The 17,302-nt window shown below is 48.2% G+C and overlaps 1 protein-coding gene across 2 annotated transcripts; it reads left to right on the top strand.

Annotated features, from left to right (window-relative positions):
- Positions 1-1,479: 1,479 nt before the first annotated feature.
- On the top strand, positions 1,480-15,769 carry FKBP1B (FKBP prolyl isomerase 1B). Of its 2 annotated transcripts, none has more exons than XM_033176414.1 (4): positions 1,480-1,680; positions 6,001-6,048; positions 13,065-13,177; positions 15,111-15,769. In XM_033176414.1, the coding sequence occupies exons 1-4, from the start codon at positions 1,644-1,646 to the stop codon at positions 15,153-15,155; spliced, it is 243 nt and encodes an 80-aa protein (XP_033032305.1). In that variant the 5' UTR covers positions 1,480-1,643; the 3' UTR covers positions 15,156-15,769. The 2 variants fall into 2 exon arrangements, with proteins under 2 accessions (XP_033032305.1, XP_033032304.1); XM_033176413.1 differs by having other exon boundaries at positions 15,156-15,769.
- Positions 15,770-17,302: the final 1,533 nt, after the last annotated feature.

Here is a 17,302-nt window from a genome sequence, read left to right on the forward strand (position 1 = left end):
CACTTTGAGAGGCGAGGCGGGCGGATAACCTGAGGTCTAGAGTTCGAGACCAGCCTGGCCAACATGGTGAAACCCTGTCTCTACTAAAAATTTAAAAATTAGCCGGACGCTGGTAGCTCATGCCTGTAATCCCAGCTACTTGGGAGGCTGAGGGACGAGAATCGCTTCAACCCGGGAAGCGGAGGTTGCAGTGAGCCAAGATTGTGCCACTGCACTGCAGCCTGGCGACAGAGTGAAGATTCTGTCTCAACAAAGAGAGAGAGAGAGAGAGAGAGAGAGAGAGAGAGAGAGAGAGAGAGAGAGAGAGAGACGGGATCTTGCTATGTTACCCAGGCTGGTCTTGAACTCCTGGGCTCAGGCAATCCTCCTGCCTCGGTCTCCCACAGTGTTGAGATTACAGGTGTGAGCCATTGTTCCAAAAATTGATATGCCCGGCCTCACATCAATTTTTGGAACAATGCAGGTAATAACGAGGGGAAAAAAAGTTTTAAAAGTCCCAATTACCCTTCAAACAAATATTACCTCCTCCAAAAAATATTTTTCTAGATTCCTGAATGTCTTTTTAGGTGGAGGAGGAACTCAAAGTAGAATTCATTTACATATTCATTCATTCATTCCACAGCACTAATCACTCCATGCGGTAACTGTGTGTCCCCATCTCTCTCAGATTTAGTACCTGGAAGACAGCCATCCTGTCTTAATTCAATTGGTATTCCCAGGGCGCATTTCTTTGCCTTGAAAATTGAGTACCCAATAAATGTGCGTCGAGTAAAACTACATGAGATGGCAAACAGCGGTTTAAGGGTATAGGGGAGAGTCAGCAATGACTGGTGTCCTCCCTCCCTCCCCGAGCTCTGCTCCTACAGATCCAGGACGCCTAGCGAGGGTAGGAACCTCTTCGGTGCTTCCGCAACGCTCGGAACAGCACGGCACTGAGCGCATCTAATTAAAGTGATGGTTTCATTACATAGCAACACAGCGAGACCCTGTTTCTACAAAAAATAAAAAATTAGCTGGGCGTGGTTGCTCGAGCCTCTAGTCCCAGCTACTTGGGAGGCTGAGGCAGAAGGATCGCTTGAGCCTAAGAGTTCGAGGTTGCTGTGAGCTATGATCGCGCCACTGGGCTCCAGCCTGGGCGACAGAGCAAGATCCTCTCTCTAAAAAAAAAAAAAACAAAAATAAAATAATGGTTTAATTGCCGGCCTTTGCCCCCGGCCCCCCACCCCCCACAAGTCTGTAGGACCGGGCTGACTTCCCAGAGCTTAGTACAGATTAGATGCTAAATAAATGTGTGTTGGACGGATGGGCGAATGAATGGATAGATGGAGGATGTGGTTGTGCTTACCATGCTCCCCGGTCAGTGGGTTAATGTCGTCAGGCGGGGCCAGGCTCGCTAACAGCGGGGCTGGGTCCCTTCCCCCGGGCCCCGCCCCGGCCGACCCCACCTTTCCGCGCGGCTCCGCCCCGCCGCCTCCTTCCCAGTGGCCCCTCCCCGCGCAGGTCCCGACTCCAACCGCACCTCCTCTGGCTCTGCAGTGGCGGCGGGGAGGCGAGCCCGAGCGACTGCGGGGCCGGGACCGGAGCAGAGCCGGGGTCGGGCAGCAGCAGGGACCCCCCCCGGAGGCGGGGCCTGTGGGACCGCTATGGGCGTGGAGATCGAGACCATCTCCCCAGGAGACGGTACCGGGCTCCCTCCGGAGCCGGGGGAGGGGAGGGGTCCCCGGGCGGAGCCCGGAGGGCGGGGGTCTGATTCCGAGGTGGCGCAGAGGGTGCTGAAGGGTCTGGGGGCTGGATGGGGAGGGCAGGCGGAGACCCCGGACGGGATTCTTGGGGGTCTAGGAGACCATCCTCCACCATCCTCTTCCGCGACTCACCTAGGGGAATGTAGGTGGCAGCCTGGAGGCGGGGGTCTGCGGCCCGGAGCCGGGGGTCTGCGGCCCACCACCCCGGGCTGCCCCTGTCGCGGCTGCTACCGCTCGGTTATCCGCTGCTGCTGATACCCCAGGCTGGGTTTCGGCTTAGCTTTCCCTGCCCTGCTCGGCGAGCTCTGGAAAGCAGGACCTGCTCTCGGGTCTCCGCTGCTCCGGGACCTCCTCCTAGCGCGTCGCCCGCCGGGCCTCCCGTCGGTCGCTTCCCTGTGGGCCGGGCTGTGAGCGGCTGTAGGGACAGACCCAGGCTGGGAAAGGGGGAAGAGCTCCCTTGCCGGCTTCCGGATCTCGCTTTATCCTCCCGCCGCGTTCAGACTCCCTGGCCACCCTGTCCACTCCCATGGCCTCCACATTGAAGCTTCTAAGCCCGGCCCTGCGACCTGCGGCCAGACCTCTCCCTGGAGGTCCCAAGGTGCTCCCTAGTCAGCAAGTCCAAAACAGAACTCGCGCTTCCCACCTTCTCCCCTAAGTGATCGTCCTTATCCCCCTTCCTTGTCTCACTTTCCCAAGCCCTTGTATTACTGGGTCTGGGTGTGCAAGGAATAGCCATTTCTTTATTTCTTGAAATTTAATTCATACCAAAGCTCCCATTGTCTGCAGGGTTTGCTGGGCAAACTTCATATCAGATATTATTAATATGAACAGCTCCCCTCCCCAGGAAATTGGAGAACTTCTTGGCTCCAGGCCATATTCCTTGTCCAATCCCAACCACTACTTCGGATATCCCCTGGGATACAGAATTCTTTGCCCACGCAGGAAACCTTGATGCTGGGTCCCAGAAAGCATCTCCTGAGGCCTTTTCATCCCCCAGCAGCCCCTGAGTTAATCTCCCCATCTTCAGCCTCTCCTCCCTGCCTTCAATCTCATCCCCAATCTCATATTCACTCCCTTTCTACATCATAGCCTGAGGATTCTTCTTAAAATGCGGTGGCTCATGCCTATAATCCCAGCACTTTGGGAGGCCGAGGCGGGCGGATCACGAGGTCAGGAGTTCAAGACCAGCCTGACCAACATGGTGAAACCCGTCTCTATTAAAAATACAAAAATTAGCTAGGCTTGGTGGTGCATGTCTGTAATCCCAGCTACTGGGGAGGCTGAGGCAGGAGAATGGCTTGAACCCAGGAGGCAGAGGTTGCAGTGAGCCAATTGTGCCACTGCACTCCAGCCTGGGTGACAGAGTGAGACTCGTCTCAAAAAAGAAAGAAAAAAGAAAAGAAAAAGAAAACAAATGCATATTTGACCATGCCCCTCCCTCAGGTAGAAGATGTTTTAATGATTCTTCCCTCTCCCCCAGGCAGAGAGGCCTTTGGTGCTGTGGTCTAGAGCTTCATCTCTCACCACCTGTCCTGAGCCCACCACCAACTTTTTCTCCAGCTTTCCCAAGCTGCCTGCAAGTTGTCGAACACACCACTTGTTCAGCAAATATTTATTGAACGTGTGTGCTAGGCCCTAAGGTGACAGCGTTGAAACAGACAGGGTTCCCGCTATTGCTGGACTGAAGGCCTTTGAACATGTTACTTGTCATTCCCTCTTCCCAGATGGTGTTTTTTTACTTCCTCTGGCAAATTCTTACTTGTCTTTCAAGACCTGGCTTCGCCATTCTCTCCTCTATGATATTTTCCTTGACTTCTGCAGTCAGTTAGCTGCTCCCTCCTCCAGGCTCCCATAGAGTCCTCTAAATGTTGGCTCTGTGGTTAGCCTTCCCTAGGCTTTGTTATCCAGCCCCATAGCTTTAAATTCCAGCCAAATTTATACCTCCAGTGCAGACTCTTCATCTGCCTACTTGCAATATAAACTCAGATGTCTAATAGGCATCTCAAGATTGCCACCCGCACAAATCTGTTCCTCCCGTCTTCCCTATCTCAGGAAATAGTTCCACTATTCATCCAGTTGCCCAAACAGAAAACCCAAGCATCGTTCTTGTTGTCTCCTTTGTCCTCATCCTGGACCCCATTTCCAATTTGATTGCATGCCCTGTCAGCTCTGCTTCCAAAATATGTCTCCAGTCTATTTCACTCTCTTCTCTGCTGCCACCACCTTAAATCAAGCTATCATTGATTTCTTGTCTGGATTATTGCAACAGACGCCTAACTGTCCATCCTACACATAGCAGTCAGAGTGATGTTATAAAATCTTAATTCGGATTATGTCATTCTCTGGCTTAAAACTCTCCAGTGGTTTCCTATTGCACTTAGTATGAAATCCGGCTCTGCAAGCCCTGTATGATCCATCTCCTTCCCACCTCTCTCCTCCCTCCCTTCTTTCCACCTAGCCTCCTCGCTCGCTGCAAATGTATTGATTCTGTGCACTTGTTACTCCTTCCCCAAGTGCTAATTCCCAGTATTTTGCTCATCCTTCAAGTCCTAGCTCCAGGGGCACCTTCAAGAGGCCATCCTGGACCACCCTGTCTGAAATGGTCTGTCCCACTGCATCTCCCTTTAACACATCATTGTGTGTGTTTTCTTTAGAGTATTCCTCATAATCCATAATTGTTTTGCATATTTAAGTATTGTCTCTGTCCATTAGAATATAAAGTCCATGGCAGGTGTGGTGGCTCATGCCTATAATCTCAGCACTTTGGGAGGTTGAGACGGGAGGAGCTCTTGAGCCCAGGAGTTCAAGGCCAGCCTGGACAACATGTCAAGACCCTGTCTCTACAAAATTTTTTTTTTTTTTTAATTAGCTGGGCATGGCAGCATGCACTTGCAGTCCCAGCTACTCAGAAAGCAGAGGCAGAAAGATTGCTTGAGCCCATGAGGTCAAGGCTGCACTGAGCCAAGATAATGCTATTGTACTCCAGCCTGGATGACACAATGAGACCCCTACTCTTTTTTTTTTTTTTTTTTTTTTTTTTTTTTTTTGAGGCGGAGTCTCGCTCTGTCGCCCGGACTGGAGTGCAGTGGCCAGATCTCAGCTCACTGCAAGCTCCGCCTCCCGGGTTTACGCCATTCTCCTGCCTCAGCCTCCCCAGTAGCTGGGACTACAGGCGCCCGCCACCTCGCCCGGCTAGTTTTTGTATTTTTAGTAGAGACGGGGTTTCACTGTGTTAGCCAGGATGGTCTCGATCTCTGACCACGTGATCCGCCCGTCTCGGCCTCCCAAAGTGCTGGGATTACAGGCTTGAGCCACCGCGCCCGGCCGAGACCCCTACTCTTAAAAAAAAAAAAGTAAACTCTAAAAGAACAGGGATAGAGATCTTGTTTGTAGTGTTCACTGCTGTATCCCTGTGATCAGGCACAGGCATGGCACCCCATAGGTACTCAGTAAATATTTGTAGTTTTGTTTTGTTTTGTTTGTTTGTTTGTTGAGACAGGCTCTTACTCTGTCACCCAGGCTAGAGTGCAGTAGCATGAACACAGCTCACTGCAGCCTTGACCTCCTGGGGTCAAACAATCCTTCCACTTCAGCCTCTTGAGTAGCTGGGGCTATAGGTGTGCAGCATCACACCTGGCTAATTGAAAAGAATTTCTTTTTTTTTTTTTTAGAGATGGGGTCTCCCTATGTTACCCAGGGTGATCCAGAACGCCTGGGCTCAAGTGATCCTCACGCCTCAGCTTCCCAGAGTGCTGGGATTACAGACGTGAGCCACCATGCCTGGCCTCTCAGCAAATACTTGTAAATGATTCTGTTTATTCATCCTTGATGGATGGATTATAATCTGCATTGTTATCTGGTATTTGTGTATCTGTTTCCCTACCTTCCTCATGAGTTTATACATTGTTCTGCATGTCTGAAGTCTGGTCCAGGCCTGGCACATAGGAGGCCAACTGTAAATGTCTGTGGAGTGGATGATGTGAAGTAAAAGGGGCAATCAAAGAAAGTGGAGGTGGGTGGTGGGAAAGCCCAGGGGAGAGCAGAGTTGAGAAAACTCAGGGGGTAAAGTAAATCCAGGCCAGAGAGGTGATGTGATTCATTCTGGCTCGTACAGGGCCAGGAGCCAGAACTAGTGCCACAGGCATCTGCATGGCGTGGAGGGGAATGCAGGCTGGAGCTCTTGGTCAGGATTATACTTAATGTCACAGGTGTTTTTCTAATACCTTACTCCTTCATCTGCCCTCATGTCTCCCTGCAGGAAGGACATTTCCCAAGAAGGGCCAGACGTGTGTGGTGCACTACACAGGTAAGTCTCACCCCCTTAGCCCCCAGCCCAGTCCTGCCTCTTCCAAGGCAGGGCTGTCCTCTGAGCTTCTCTCCAGAGGTGCCTGCCTCTGAATCAGACCTAAAGCCCAAGGCAGCAGGGTCTCCCTGTGACCAGCCATCCCTTACTCCTCCCAGCCAGTCTAGTGGGATTGATAAAGGAGGCTTGGAAGGCCAATTCTTTCCCTCTTCTACCAGCAAGGGCCATCCATGGTGCCAGCTTCTAGGTGAGTCAAACACCTTCAGTCCCCTTCCTTCTGTTGCAGGCATGGTGGAGCCCCTGTCCCTGCTGGGTCTGTCTGATATTTAGAAATCCCTCCTAGAGCTCCCAGCAGACTCTCTCTCTATCCTGCAGTATCATTAGAGAAGAAGAGGAGGGGAGAGGACAGGCAAGTCACCCAGAGGCTCTGATGCCATTTGAGGTGTCGGGTGATGGCAGTGCTTGTCTCTGGGTGCTGGGGGAGTCCAGAGCGGGACTGATCCCTGTTGGATGCTCTTTATCTGCAGCTGAGGTAGAGCGAGTTCCTCAGGACTGCTGGCAGGAAGATCATGAGCAGGTGTTTGTTCCAAGGGGGGTGAGCACCCTGCCTTGTGACCTGCTTCCTAAAGTGGCAAACTCGATGACAGCCACTTAGCAGACAGCAAGGCCAGGTTAATTCCTAGGACATATTCAGATGGGGCCATTTTTAGCAGTTCTGTGAGCCAGTGTGAAGCACAAGGTTAATTCTACGCAGACAATGTGGATGTTTTCAGCAGTTGTGTTGCTGGTCGCTGATGTCAGTGGGCTGGACCATGTTTTATCTCCTGGTGATGTGGCCTAATTACCGTGGGTCCTCTGGGGCCTCTGACCTGTGTAATTGATTTAACAATTTTACATGTTGTAGACAGACCAGTATTTATCAAGTTACTGAAACCACAACATCCTTTTGCAAAGTCCTTTCACAATACATACATAGGGCAGCAGCTCTGGTCTTGGGAAAGACTGTCTTATCAAACACAGCAGGAGACTCTGGGACTTTTGGGAAACTTTTAACTTAAATATAAATATAGTAGAGAACATAATGTAAGATGTCCAGGTCAATGAATTTTTTCAAAGTGATCACACTTAGGTAACTACCACTCAGAGAAGCATAGAACATTACCAGCATCCCCAAAAGTCCCCCTGATGCCTTCTTCCGGTCATTTCACCTCCCTAAAGGTAGCTATCATTGTTTTTCTGGTTTGTTGTGGTTGTTGTTGTTTTGAGACAGGGTCTCACTCTGTGACTGAGTGCAGTGGTGATCACAGCTCACTGCAGCCTCGACCTCTCGGGCTCAAGTGATCCTCCTGCTTCAGTCTCCTGACTAGCTGGGACCACAGACACCAGCCACCATGCCTGGCTAATTTTTAATTTCTTGTAGAGGGCCGGGCGCGGTGGCTCAAGCCTGTAATCCCAGCACTTTGGGAGGCCGAGACGGGCGGATCACGAGGTCAGGAGATTGAGACCATCCTGGCTAACACGGTGAAACCCCGTATCTACTAAAAATACAAAAACTAGCCGGGCGAGGTGGCGGGCGCCTGTAGTCCCAGCTACTCGGGAGGCTGAGGCAGGAGAATGGCATAAACCCGGGAGGCGGAGCTTGCAGTGAGCTGAGATCTGGCCACTGCACTCCAGTCCGGGCGACAGAGCGAGACTCCGCCTCAAAAAAAAAAAAAAAAAAATTTCTTGTAGAGATGAGGGTCTCACTATGTTGTCCAGGCTGGTCTTGAACTCCTGTATGCAAGTGATCCTTCCACCATGGCCTCCTAGTGCTGGGATTACAGGTGTGAGCCACTGTGCCTGGCTGGCAACTATTACTCTGACTTTTGTCTCCATGGATTGGTTTTGCCTATTTTTGAACTTCATCTTAATGGAACCATAGCATATGTACTCTTTTGTGTTTGGCTTATTTCACTCAATATTATGTCTGTGAGATATATCCAGAGTGGTTTATTCCTCTACAGTATTTTAATGTATGAGTATGTTGCAATTTATGTATCCTCTCTACCACTGATGAACATTTTGGTTGTTCATAGTTTTTATTTATTACAAACAGTGTCACTTTGATCAGTCTTGCAGGCATCTCTTAGTGTACACGTGTACAAACATATGTGCATGTTGCTGTTGGGTATATACCTGGAAGTGGGGTACCTAGACTCAGCATTAGCAGTATTGTCTGACAGCTTTTCAAAGTCATTGTGCCAATTTCCACTCTAGGCAGCTGTGTAGGAGAATGCCAGTTACCCTGTGTCCTCCCCAACACTTGGTATTGTCAGGTTTTGTTTTGTTTATTTATTTTTTCTTTTTTTGAGACAGAGTCTGTGTTGCCCAGGCTGGAGAGAAATGGCACAGTCTTGGCTCACTGCAACCTCTGCCTCCTGGGTTCAAGTGATTCTCCTGCCTCAGCCTCCCGAGTAGCTGGGATTACAGGCACCTGCCACCATACCCGGTTAATTTTTGTATTTCTAGTAGAGACGGGGTTTCACCATATTGGCCAGGCTGGTCTCAAACCCTTGACCTCAGGTGATCTGCCTGCCTCAGCCTCCCTAAGTGCTGGGATTACAGGAATGAGCCACCACGCCAGGCTTTGTTTTGGTTTTGGCCTGCTTTAGTGAGTATTCAGTACCATTTCATTGTGGTTTTTTTTTTTAGACAAGGTCTTGCTCTTTCACCAAGGCTGGAGTGCAGTGGTAAGATCTCGGCTCACTGCAACCCTGCCTCCCGGGTTCAAGCGATTCTTGTGCTTCAGCCTCCCAAGTAGCTGGGATTACAGGTGCACACCACCACACCCAGCTAATTTTTGTATTTTTTGTAGAGACGGGGTTTTGCCATGTTGGCCAGGCTGGTCATTGTGGTTTTAATTTGTGTTTCCCTGATGATGAATGACGTTGAGCACTTTTTCATGTGCCTGCTGGCCATTTGGATATCCTCTTTAGACTGCTCTAATTTTGCCCATTAAAAAAATTAGGTTGTTGCCGGGCGCGGTGGCTCAAGCCTGTAATCCCAGCACTTTGGGAGGCCGAGACGGGCGGATCACGAGGTCAGGAGATCGAGACCATCCTGGCTAACACGGTGAAACCCCGTCTCTACTAAAAATACAAAATCTAGCCGGCGAGGTGGCAGGCGCCTGTAGTCCAGCTACTCGGGAGGCTGAGGCAGGAGAATGGTGTGAACCCGGGAGGCGGAGCTTGCAGTGAGCTGAGATCCGGCCACTGCACTCCAGTCCCGGCGACAGAGCGAGACTCCGCCTCAAAAAAAAAAAAAAAAAAAAAAAAATTAGGTTGTCTTTTTCTTTTTATTTTTTTGAAACGGAGTTTCACTCTTGTTGCTCAGGCTGGAGTGCAATGGTGCGATCTTCACTCGCTGCAACCTACACCTCCCAGGTTCAAGTGATTCTCCTGCCTCAGCCTCCTGAGTAGCTGGGATTACAGGCACGAGCCACCATGCCGAGCTAATTTTTGGGTTTTTGGTAGAGACAGGGTTTCGCCATGTTGGCCAGGCTGGTCTCAAACTCCTGACCTCAGGTGGTCCACCTGCCTCGGCCTCCCAGAATGCTGGGATTATAGGTGTAAGTCACGGTGCCTGGCCGGTTGTCTTTTTCTTGTTGATTTATAGGAGTTTTGTATATGTTTTGGATATGAGTCTTTTGTTGGTTATATCTATCCCAAACATCTTCTCCCACACGGTGGCTTGCCTTTTTACTCTCTTAATAGTAGCTTTTGAATAGAAGTCCTTTTTTTATTGTTTATTTTTTCTTATTTTCTTTCTTTTTAAAATTTTTTTTCTTTCTTTTTTGTTTTTGAGATAGGATCTCACTCCCAAGGTGTTGGGATTGCAGGTGTGAGCCACGGGGCCCGGCCATCTGGCTAATTTTTAATTTTTCTGTAGAGAGGGCGGTCTCCCTATGTTGCCCAGGATGGTCTCGAACTCCTGGGCTCAAGTGATCCTCCTACCTTGGCCTCCCAAAGTGCTAGTATTACAGGTGTGAGCCACTGCACCTGACCTGAACAGAAATTCCTAATTTTGATGAAGTCTGACTTATCAATCTTTTCCTTTATGGTTAGTGCTTTCTGTGTTCAGTTTAAGAAATCTTTGTCAGGCCAGGTGCGGTGGCTCATGCCTGTAATCCCAGCACTTTGGGAGGCCAAGGTGGGTGGATCACCTGAGGTCAGGAGTTTGAGACCAGCCTGGCCAACATGGTGAAACCCTGTCTCTACTAAAAATACAAAAATTAGCCAAGCATGGTGGTGCATGCCTGTAATCCCAGCTACTTGGGAGGCTGAGACAGGAGAATCTCTTGAACAACCCGGGAGGTGGAGGTTGCAGTGAGCTGAGATCGAGCCGCTGCACTCTAGCCTGGGTGACAGAGATAAGACTCCATCTCAGAAAAAAAAAAAAAAGAAATCGTTGTCTCTGGGTCATGAAGATATCCTTCTATTTATTGTCTTGTAGAAGCTTTATTATTCTTTCATATTTAGGTTTATGATTCATCTGGAATTGACTTTTTTGTGTGTGGATTTGGTAGGGGTTAAGGTTCATTTTTTTTCCCATATGAATATACTGTTGACTCAACAACTTTAATGCAAAAAAAAAAAAAATCCTTTATTTGCTGCATTGCAGTGGCATCTTTATCCAATCAAATCACCGTGTAAGTGGGTCTGTTTCTAGACTGTATGGTTTTGGCTGAACTTGTAGCAATAGATAACTGAAGTTATTTATCCAAAGTAGATTAAGTCACATAAAACCTGAGGAAACTAAGGAATGAGAAAAGAAAGTCGGTGTATAAATAGTATGTGAATGTGTGCGTGTGTGTGCATATCCATGTGCATATTTGTACAGGTATGTATCTGTGTGAATGTATGTAGATCTGTGTATCTAAATATTTTCTTAGCATCTGTTTGGCCACCAGGGCTTTTCTCCTGAGTGTGAGTGCATAAGTGCATGTGAGCATGCACAAGTATCTTTGTGTATTTGAATATCTTAGCAACCTTAGCAAATGCACGAGATTGTATTTGATCTTGTTAGCATCCACCTGCATGTACCTCTGTGTAGCCAGAAGGGTTTTCTCCTTTGCCTCATTTAGTACCCAGGGCAAAAGCCTAATGTATTCTACTGAGACAGTAGTTAAATAAGTCTGTTTCTCTAATATACATTTTAGTTGAAGGAATTAGGAAGTGGCAACATAGATGCTCCAACACTAAGCTGGCCGCGCTTCCTATGTTAAACATGACACATCTGAGGCCCTGGAAGAGGAAGTGATTTGCCCAATGTCACACAATGAGTTAGTGCCAGAGTAAAGTCAAAACCCAGTCTCTGGACATACGAGCAAGGTCTTTTTCTAGTCCCAAACGGCCTTTTGTGGTGGTCCAGGGACTGCCGGGAGCAGTCATGGAACCGCATCATTTACGGAAGGTCTGATCTTTGAGTCAGAGTCACAGAAGAACTGAAAATAGCTGTTGGGCCTTGGGTTGCTGAACTGAGATGACATGTGGACATGGGGATGACAAGGCTTCTGAAGCAGAAGCTGGGGGACCCGGAACTGCTGGACCAGCACCTCGGGGGGGGGGTTCTGGTTTCAAACAGCCCTATTAGTACAGAGTCTGGAGGCCACCTCTGACCAGCTAGGTCACCTTACACTGTTTCCTGCAGTAGGGGATGATGCAATCTTTGGGTTTTGCCTTTTGGAGAGAAAACTTAAGAAACCTTAGGAACCTTATGTGAGGACTCATCCTGAAGCTGGAATAGCTGGGAAAACAGACCTTTAGGCAGAGGAAGTGACATAAAAAAGTTGAAAAGTCTGGCTGGGCATAGCTCACATCTGTAATCCCAGCACTTTGGGAGGCCAAGGTGGGCAGATTACCTGAGGTCAGGAGTTTGAGACTAGCCTGGCCAATATGGCAAAACCCCATCTCTACTAAAAATATGAAAAAAATTAGCGGGCGTGGTGGCAGGTACCTGTAGTCCCAACTACTCAGGAAGCTGAGGCAGGAAAATCCCTTGAACCTGGTAGGTGGAGGTTGCAATGAACCGAGATAATACCACTGCACTCCAGCCTGGGCAACAGAGGGAGACTCCGACTCAAAAAAAAAAAAAGTTGAAAAATGCAGAGGAATTTGAGAAAGGCATGACCTGAATAGGACATAGAGGGAAGGGAAGGAAGGGGAGAACAGAGAGGATTATAAGCAGGCAAGAGCTGGATCGTGAAGTGCCTGTATGCAAGGTAGGCATTTGAATTCTGCCCTGGGGAGCTATTGAAGTATTTTAAGCAGGAGTAATAGAATCAGATTTGTGTTTAAAGAAAAATAAATCAGTCTGGATGCCAAGTGAAGAATGAAATGGAGGCGGGTAAAAGAGGATCAAAAAGACCAGTTAGGAGGTTCTTCCTGTGTACAGGTGAAATAAGCTGGTTACTTAGTGGTGGTAACAGAAGCAAAGAAAAGGCCAGGAGCAGTGGCTCAGGCCTGTAATCCCAACACTTTGGGAGGCTGATGCAGGTGCTGTGGTCAGGAGTTCAAGACCAGCCTGGCCAACATGGCGAAATCCCATTTCTACTACAAATACAAAAATCAGCCGGGTGTGGTGGTGGGTGCCTGTAATCCCAGCAATGTGGGAGGCTGAGGCAGGAGAATCGCTTGAACCCGGGAAGCGGAGGTTGCAGTGAGCTGAGATCGTGCCACTGCACTCCAGCCTGGGTGACATAGCAAGATTCCGTCTCAAATAAATAAATAAATAAATAAATAAAATAGAAATGAAGAAAATAGGTGGATTACAAAGATATGGACGACTTAGTGATAGGTAGTATGTGGGGGTGAGGCAGAGGGAAGTGTCCAGATTTCCTGCCTGGGCAACAGGATGGATGGGGAGGATTGGAAGAGGAACAGGTGTGTGCAGAAAAGGCATTCCATTTTAGACATGTGGAGTGTGAACTGGGAGTTAACTCATGACCACAGCTCTGTTGCACCCGACTCTTGCTTTGACAGGAATGCTCCAAAATGGGAAGAAATTTGATTCATCCAGAGACAGAAACAAACCTTTTAAGTTCAGAATTGGCAAACAGGAAGTCATCAAAGGTTTTGAAGAGGGCGCAGCCCAGGTAGGTGAGAATTCACATTAAAGGAGATCTGGGGACTTGGGGATCTGGGCTCAGCACTCTGCCGTCCACCTCCACCTTCACCCACTCACAGACCACTACTGTTTGGACTCTACCGCCAGGGCATGGCAACGCCATCTGGTGTCCCCTGCTGGCTTTGTGTCCCCACCTGGCTTTGTGTCCCCACCCCTCTCCTTGCCAGCATGACTCTTTTGTGTCCCTGGGAGCACTCATCCCAAGCACATCCCCTAGGCTTGCTTAGAACTAGCTGAGAGGGCCAGGCATGGTGACTCATGCCTGTAATCCCAGCACTTTGGGAGGCCAAGTGTGGCAGATCACTTGAGGCCAGGAGTTCAAGACCAGACTCACCAACATGGTATAACCCCATCCCTGCTGAAATGCCTGTAATCGCAGCTACTTGGGAGGCTGCGACAGGAGAATCACTTGAACCTGGGAGGTGAAGGTTGCAGTGAGCAGAGATTGTGCCACTGTACTCTAGCCCAGGCGATGGGCAACAAAACAAAAAAATAAACTAGCTGAGGTCTACCAGTTGTCTGGGACTGAGGTGGTGGAAGAGTTGGGGTGGAGTAGGCCAAAAATATTTTTTGCTTTTTTGCTTTTTTGGAAAGAATTTCAGACTTACAAAAATATTACAGAAATAGTACAGAGTTCTTCTATACTCTATTCAGCTTCCCCTTCTTGTATAACCATAGTACAATTATCAAAACCAGGACATTCACAATGATACAATATTACTTACTTATTCAAATTTTTGATTATTCAAAATTCAAAAATAGATTTAAATTTCACCAATTGTCCTACTAATGCTGAGCGGGTTCTCAACAACTGCCGTGATGAGCCCTGGTTCAAGCTCTTCTTCCTTGGTCTGTCTGTGAAGTCCTTATAATGCTCCCTTACAATAGGTCTTGTTTTTGGTGTTTTTTTTTTAGACAGAGTCTCACTCTGTCACCAAAGCTGGAGTGCAGTGGCGCAATCTCAGCTCACTGCAACCTCCACCTCCTGGATTCAAGCAATTCTCCTGCCTCAGCCACCCAAGTAACTGGGATTACAGGCACCTGCCACCATGCCCAGCTACTTTTTTTTTTTTTTTTGAGACGTAGTCTCACTCTGTTGCCTAGGCTGGAGTGCAGTGGCACAATCTCGGTTCACTGCAACCTCCACCTCCCAGGTTCAAGCAATTCTCCTGCCCCAGCCTCCCAAGTAGCTGGGATTACAGGTGTGCACCGTCACCATCTGCCCGGCTAATTTTTGTATTTTTAGTACAGATGGGATTTCACCATGTTTGCCAGGCTTATCTCCAGCTCCTTGACCTCAGGTGATCCACCTGCCTCGGCCTCCCAAAGTGCTGGGATTACAGGCATGAGCCACCACACCGGCCTTTTTGTATTTTTTAGTAGAGACAGGGTTTTGCCGTATTAGCCAGGCTGGTCTTGAACTTCTAGACTCAAGTGATCCGCCCACCTTGGTCTCCCAAAGTGCTGGGATTACAGGTGTGAACCACCATGGTTGGCCACAGTAGGTCCCCCTTGCCACCTTGCTGGTGACTCTAGTCTCTAAACCACTTTAATGAACTGCTCCTGTCACCTACTTGAGTATTTACATGTGCTATTCATATACCCTCTTTCCTAAAGAGGCCTATTCTTTGGAAGAGGGTGAACTATGAACAAATGAAAGTGTTTCAGTCATATACAAATTGAATAACCAGTAATGTTTGTCAGATGCATGAATTTGAGAACATCTGTGAGGGTTACTGCCCCACAGTCACATTTCTGCTGAAGCAGAATCTGCATTTGTTACAGCTCTTAGCAAAATTTCAATGTATCCCATCTAAAATTCATCTGAGATCTTCAGAGTTAACATTGAGGATGGTTTGGGAAAATGCCATAGCCATCTAACTTTTTTCTTTTAAATCAAGCTGCGTCCTCTTTCTCCTCTCCCCATCTGCCCCCATCCCTGCTAGATGAGCTTGGGGCAGAGGGCGAAGCTGACCTGCACCCCTGATGTGGCATATGGAGCCACGGGCCACCCCGGTGTCATCCCTCCCAATGCCACCCTCATCTTTGACGTGGAGCTGCTCAACTTAGAGTGAAGGCAGGAAGGAACTCAAGGTGGCTGGAGATGGCTGCTGCTCACCCTCCTAGCCTGCTCTGCCACTGGGACGGCTCCTCCCATTTGGGGCTCTTGATCAGTGTGCTAACCTCACTGCCCCACGGCATCATCCATTCTCTCTGCCCAAGTTGCTCTGTATGTGTTCGTCAGTGTTCACGCAAATCCTTGCTTGAGGAAACTTCGGTTGCAGATTGAAGCATTTCAGGTTGTGCATTTTGTGTGATGCATGTAGTAGCCTTTCCTGATGACAGAACACAGATCTCTTGTTCGCACAATCTACACTGCCTTACCTTCACTTAAGCCACATACACAAGGTGCTCAGACATGAAATGTACATGGCGTACACAGAGGGACTTGAGCCAGTTACCTTTGCTGTCACTTTCTCTCTTATAAATTCTGTTGGCTGCTCACTTAAACAATGTCCTTTTTGGAAATATGTAAAATAAAGGCTCTGTGCTTGACAAACTCCTGTCCATCCTTATTTTAGGTAGGAAGTGCTCTGTGGACCACACAAGCCAGTTGCCCCTGGGAAAGAGTGGAAAGGAAGCCGGGTTCCAAGTGGCTAGGCGAGTGATAAATATAATAGCTACAATGTGAACATTTTACATGCTGGGCCTTGTTCTACATACTTTTTTATTTTTTTATTTATTTGAGATGAAGTCTCGCTCTGTCATCAGGTTGGAATGCAGTGGCACAATCTTGGCTCACTGCAACCTCCGCCTCCTGGGTTCAAATGATTCTCATGCTCACCACAACGCCTGGCTAAATTTTGTATTTTTAGTAGAGACAGGGTTTTGTCATACTGACCAGGCTGGTCTTGAACTCCTGACCTCAAGTGATCTACCTGCCTTGGCCTCTCAAACTGATGGGATTACAGGTGTGAGCCACTGTGCCTGGCTGTATATACTTTTAAATTATTACCATCGATCCTCTAAGCAACCCTGCAAAGTAGATATTACCTGCCACTCATCTCAGGCTCAGAATCCTCCTCTGCATAACTAAAGAAATATAGGCTCCAAATCTTGTAGCTTAGCAATCAGATGTGGAATTTGAGCACCTTATGTGCTCTTGCAATCTTTGTTTAGACTACAGCCAGAGGGATGAGCTCCACTCACCCAGATGGAAACAGAACACTTTGTGCATCCAAACAAATAAAGGTGTATTAAGGGCTTGAAGTCATATACTAACTCACACTGGGAAGTTCCTTGTGAAAACAATGTGTGATTCTGAGCTTGTTTTCACATACACTGCTGAGTTTCACCTAGATTTGTTCTGATTTACATTGAGGAATTACTTTTGGGAAGAATGTATGATTCTGAACTTCTTTCCACATATAGTGCTTATTTCATCAACATTTATTGTAACTGACCACAAACACCAGTTAGGTTTTACAATCAACCCACTTATTGGTATAGGTTATGTATAGGTCAGAGGAGCCTGGGGCAATGTGCTCAACCTTTTTTTTTTTTTGAGACACTGTCTCACTCTATTGCCCAGGCTGGAGTGCAGTGGGTGATCTCGGCTCACTGCAAGCTCTGCTTCCTGGGTTCACACCATTCTCCTGCCTCAGCCTCCTGAGTAGCTGGGACTACAGGCGCCCGCCACCACACCTGGCTAATTTTTTGTGTTTTTAGTAGAGACGGGGTTTCACCATGTTAGCCAGGATGGTCTCAACCTTCTGACTTTGTGATCCTCCTGCCTCAGCCTCCCAAAGTGCTGGAACTACAGGTGTGAGCCATTGCGTCCAGCCTCAAACATTTTTCTTTCAGTTGGTATAGGGTGAGAAAAACTCCTGGCCATAGTTGGGGTTATTCTTTTTTTTAAGCATTTATTTATTATTTTTAAAAAAAATAGAGATAGGGGAATCTCACTATGTTGCCCAGGCTGGTCTCGAACTCCTGGCCTCAAGCTATCTTCTCTCCTCAGCCTCCCAAAGTGTTGGGATTACGGGTTTAAATCACTGCACTCAGCCAATAGGGTTTTCTATCAGTGATGACT

The sequence above is a fragment of the Trachypithecus francoisi genome, unplaced genomic scaffold (genome assembly GCF_009764315.1).
Source record: "Trachypithecus francoisi isolate TF-2019V2 unplaced genomic scaffold, Tfra_2.0 Lachesis_group17, whole genome shotgun sequence".
Taxonomy (NCBI): Eukaryota; Metazoa; Chordata; class Mammalia; order Primates; family Cercopithecidae; genus Trachypithecus; species Trachypithecus francoisi.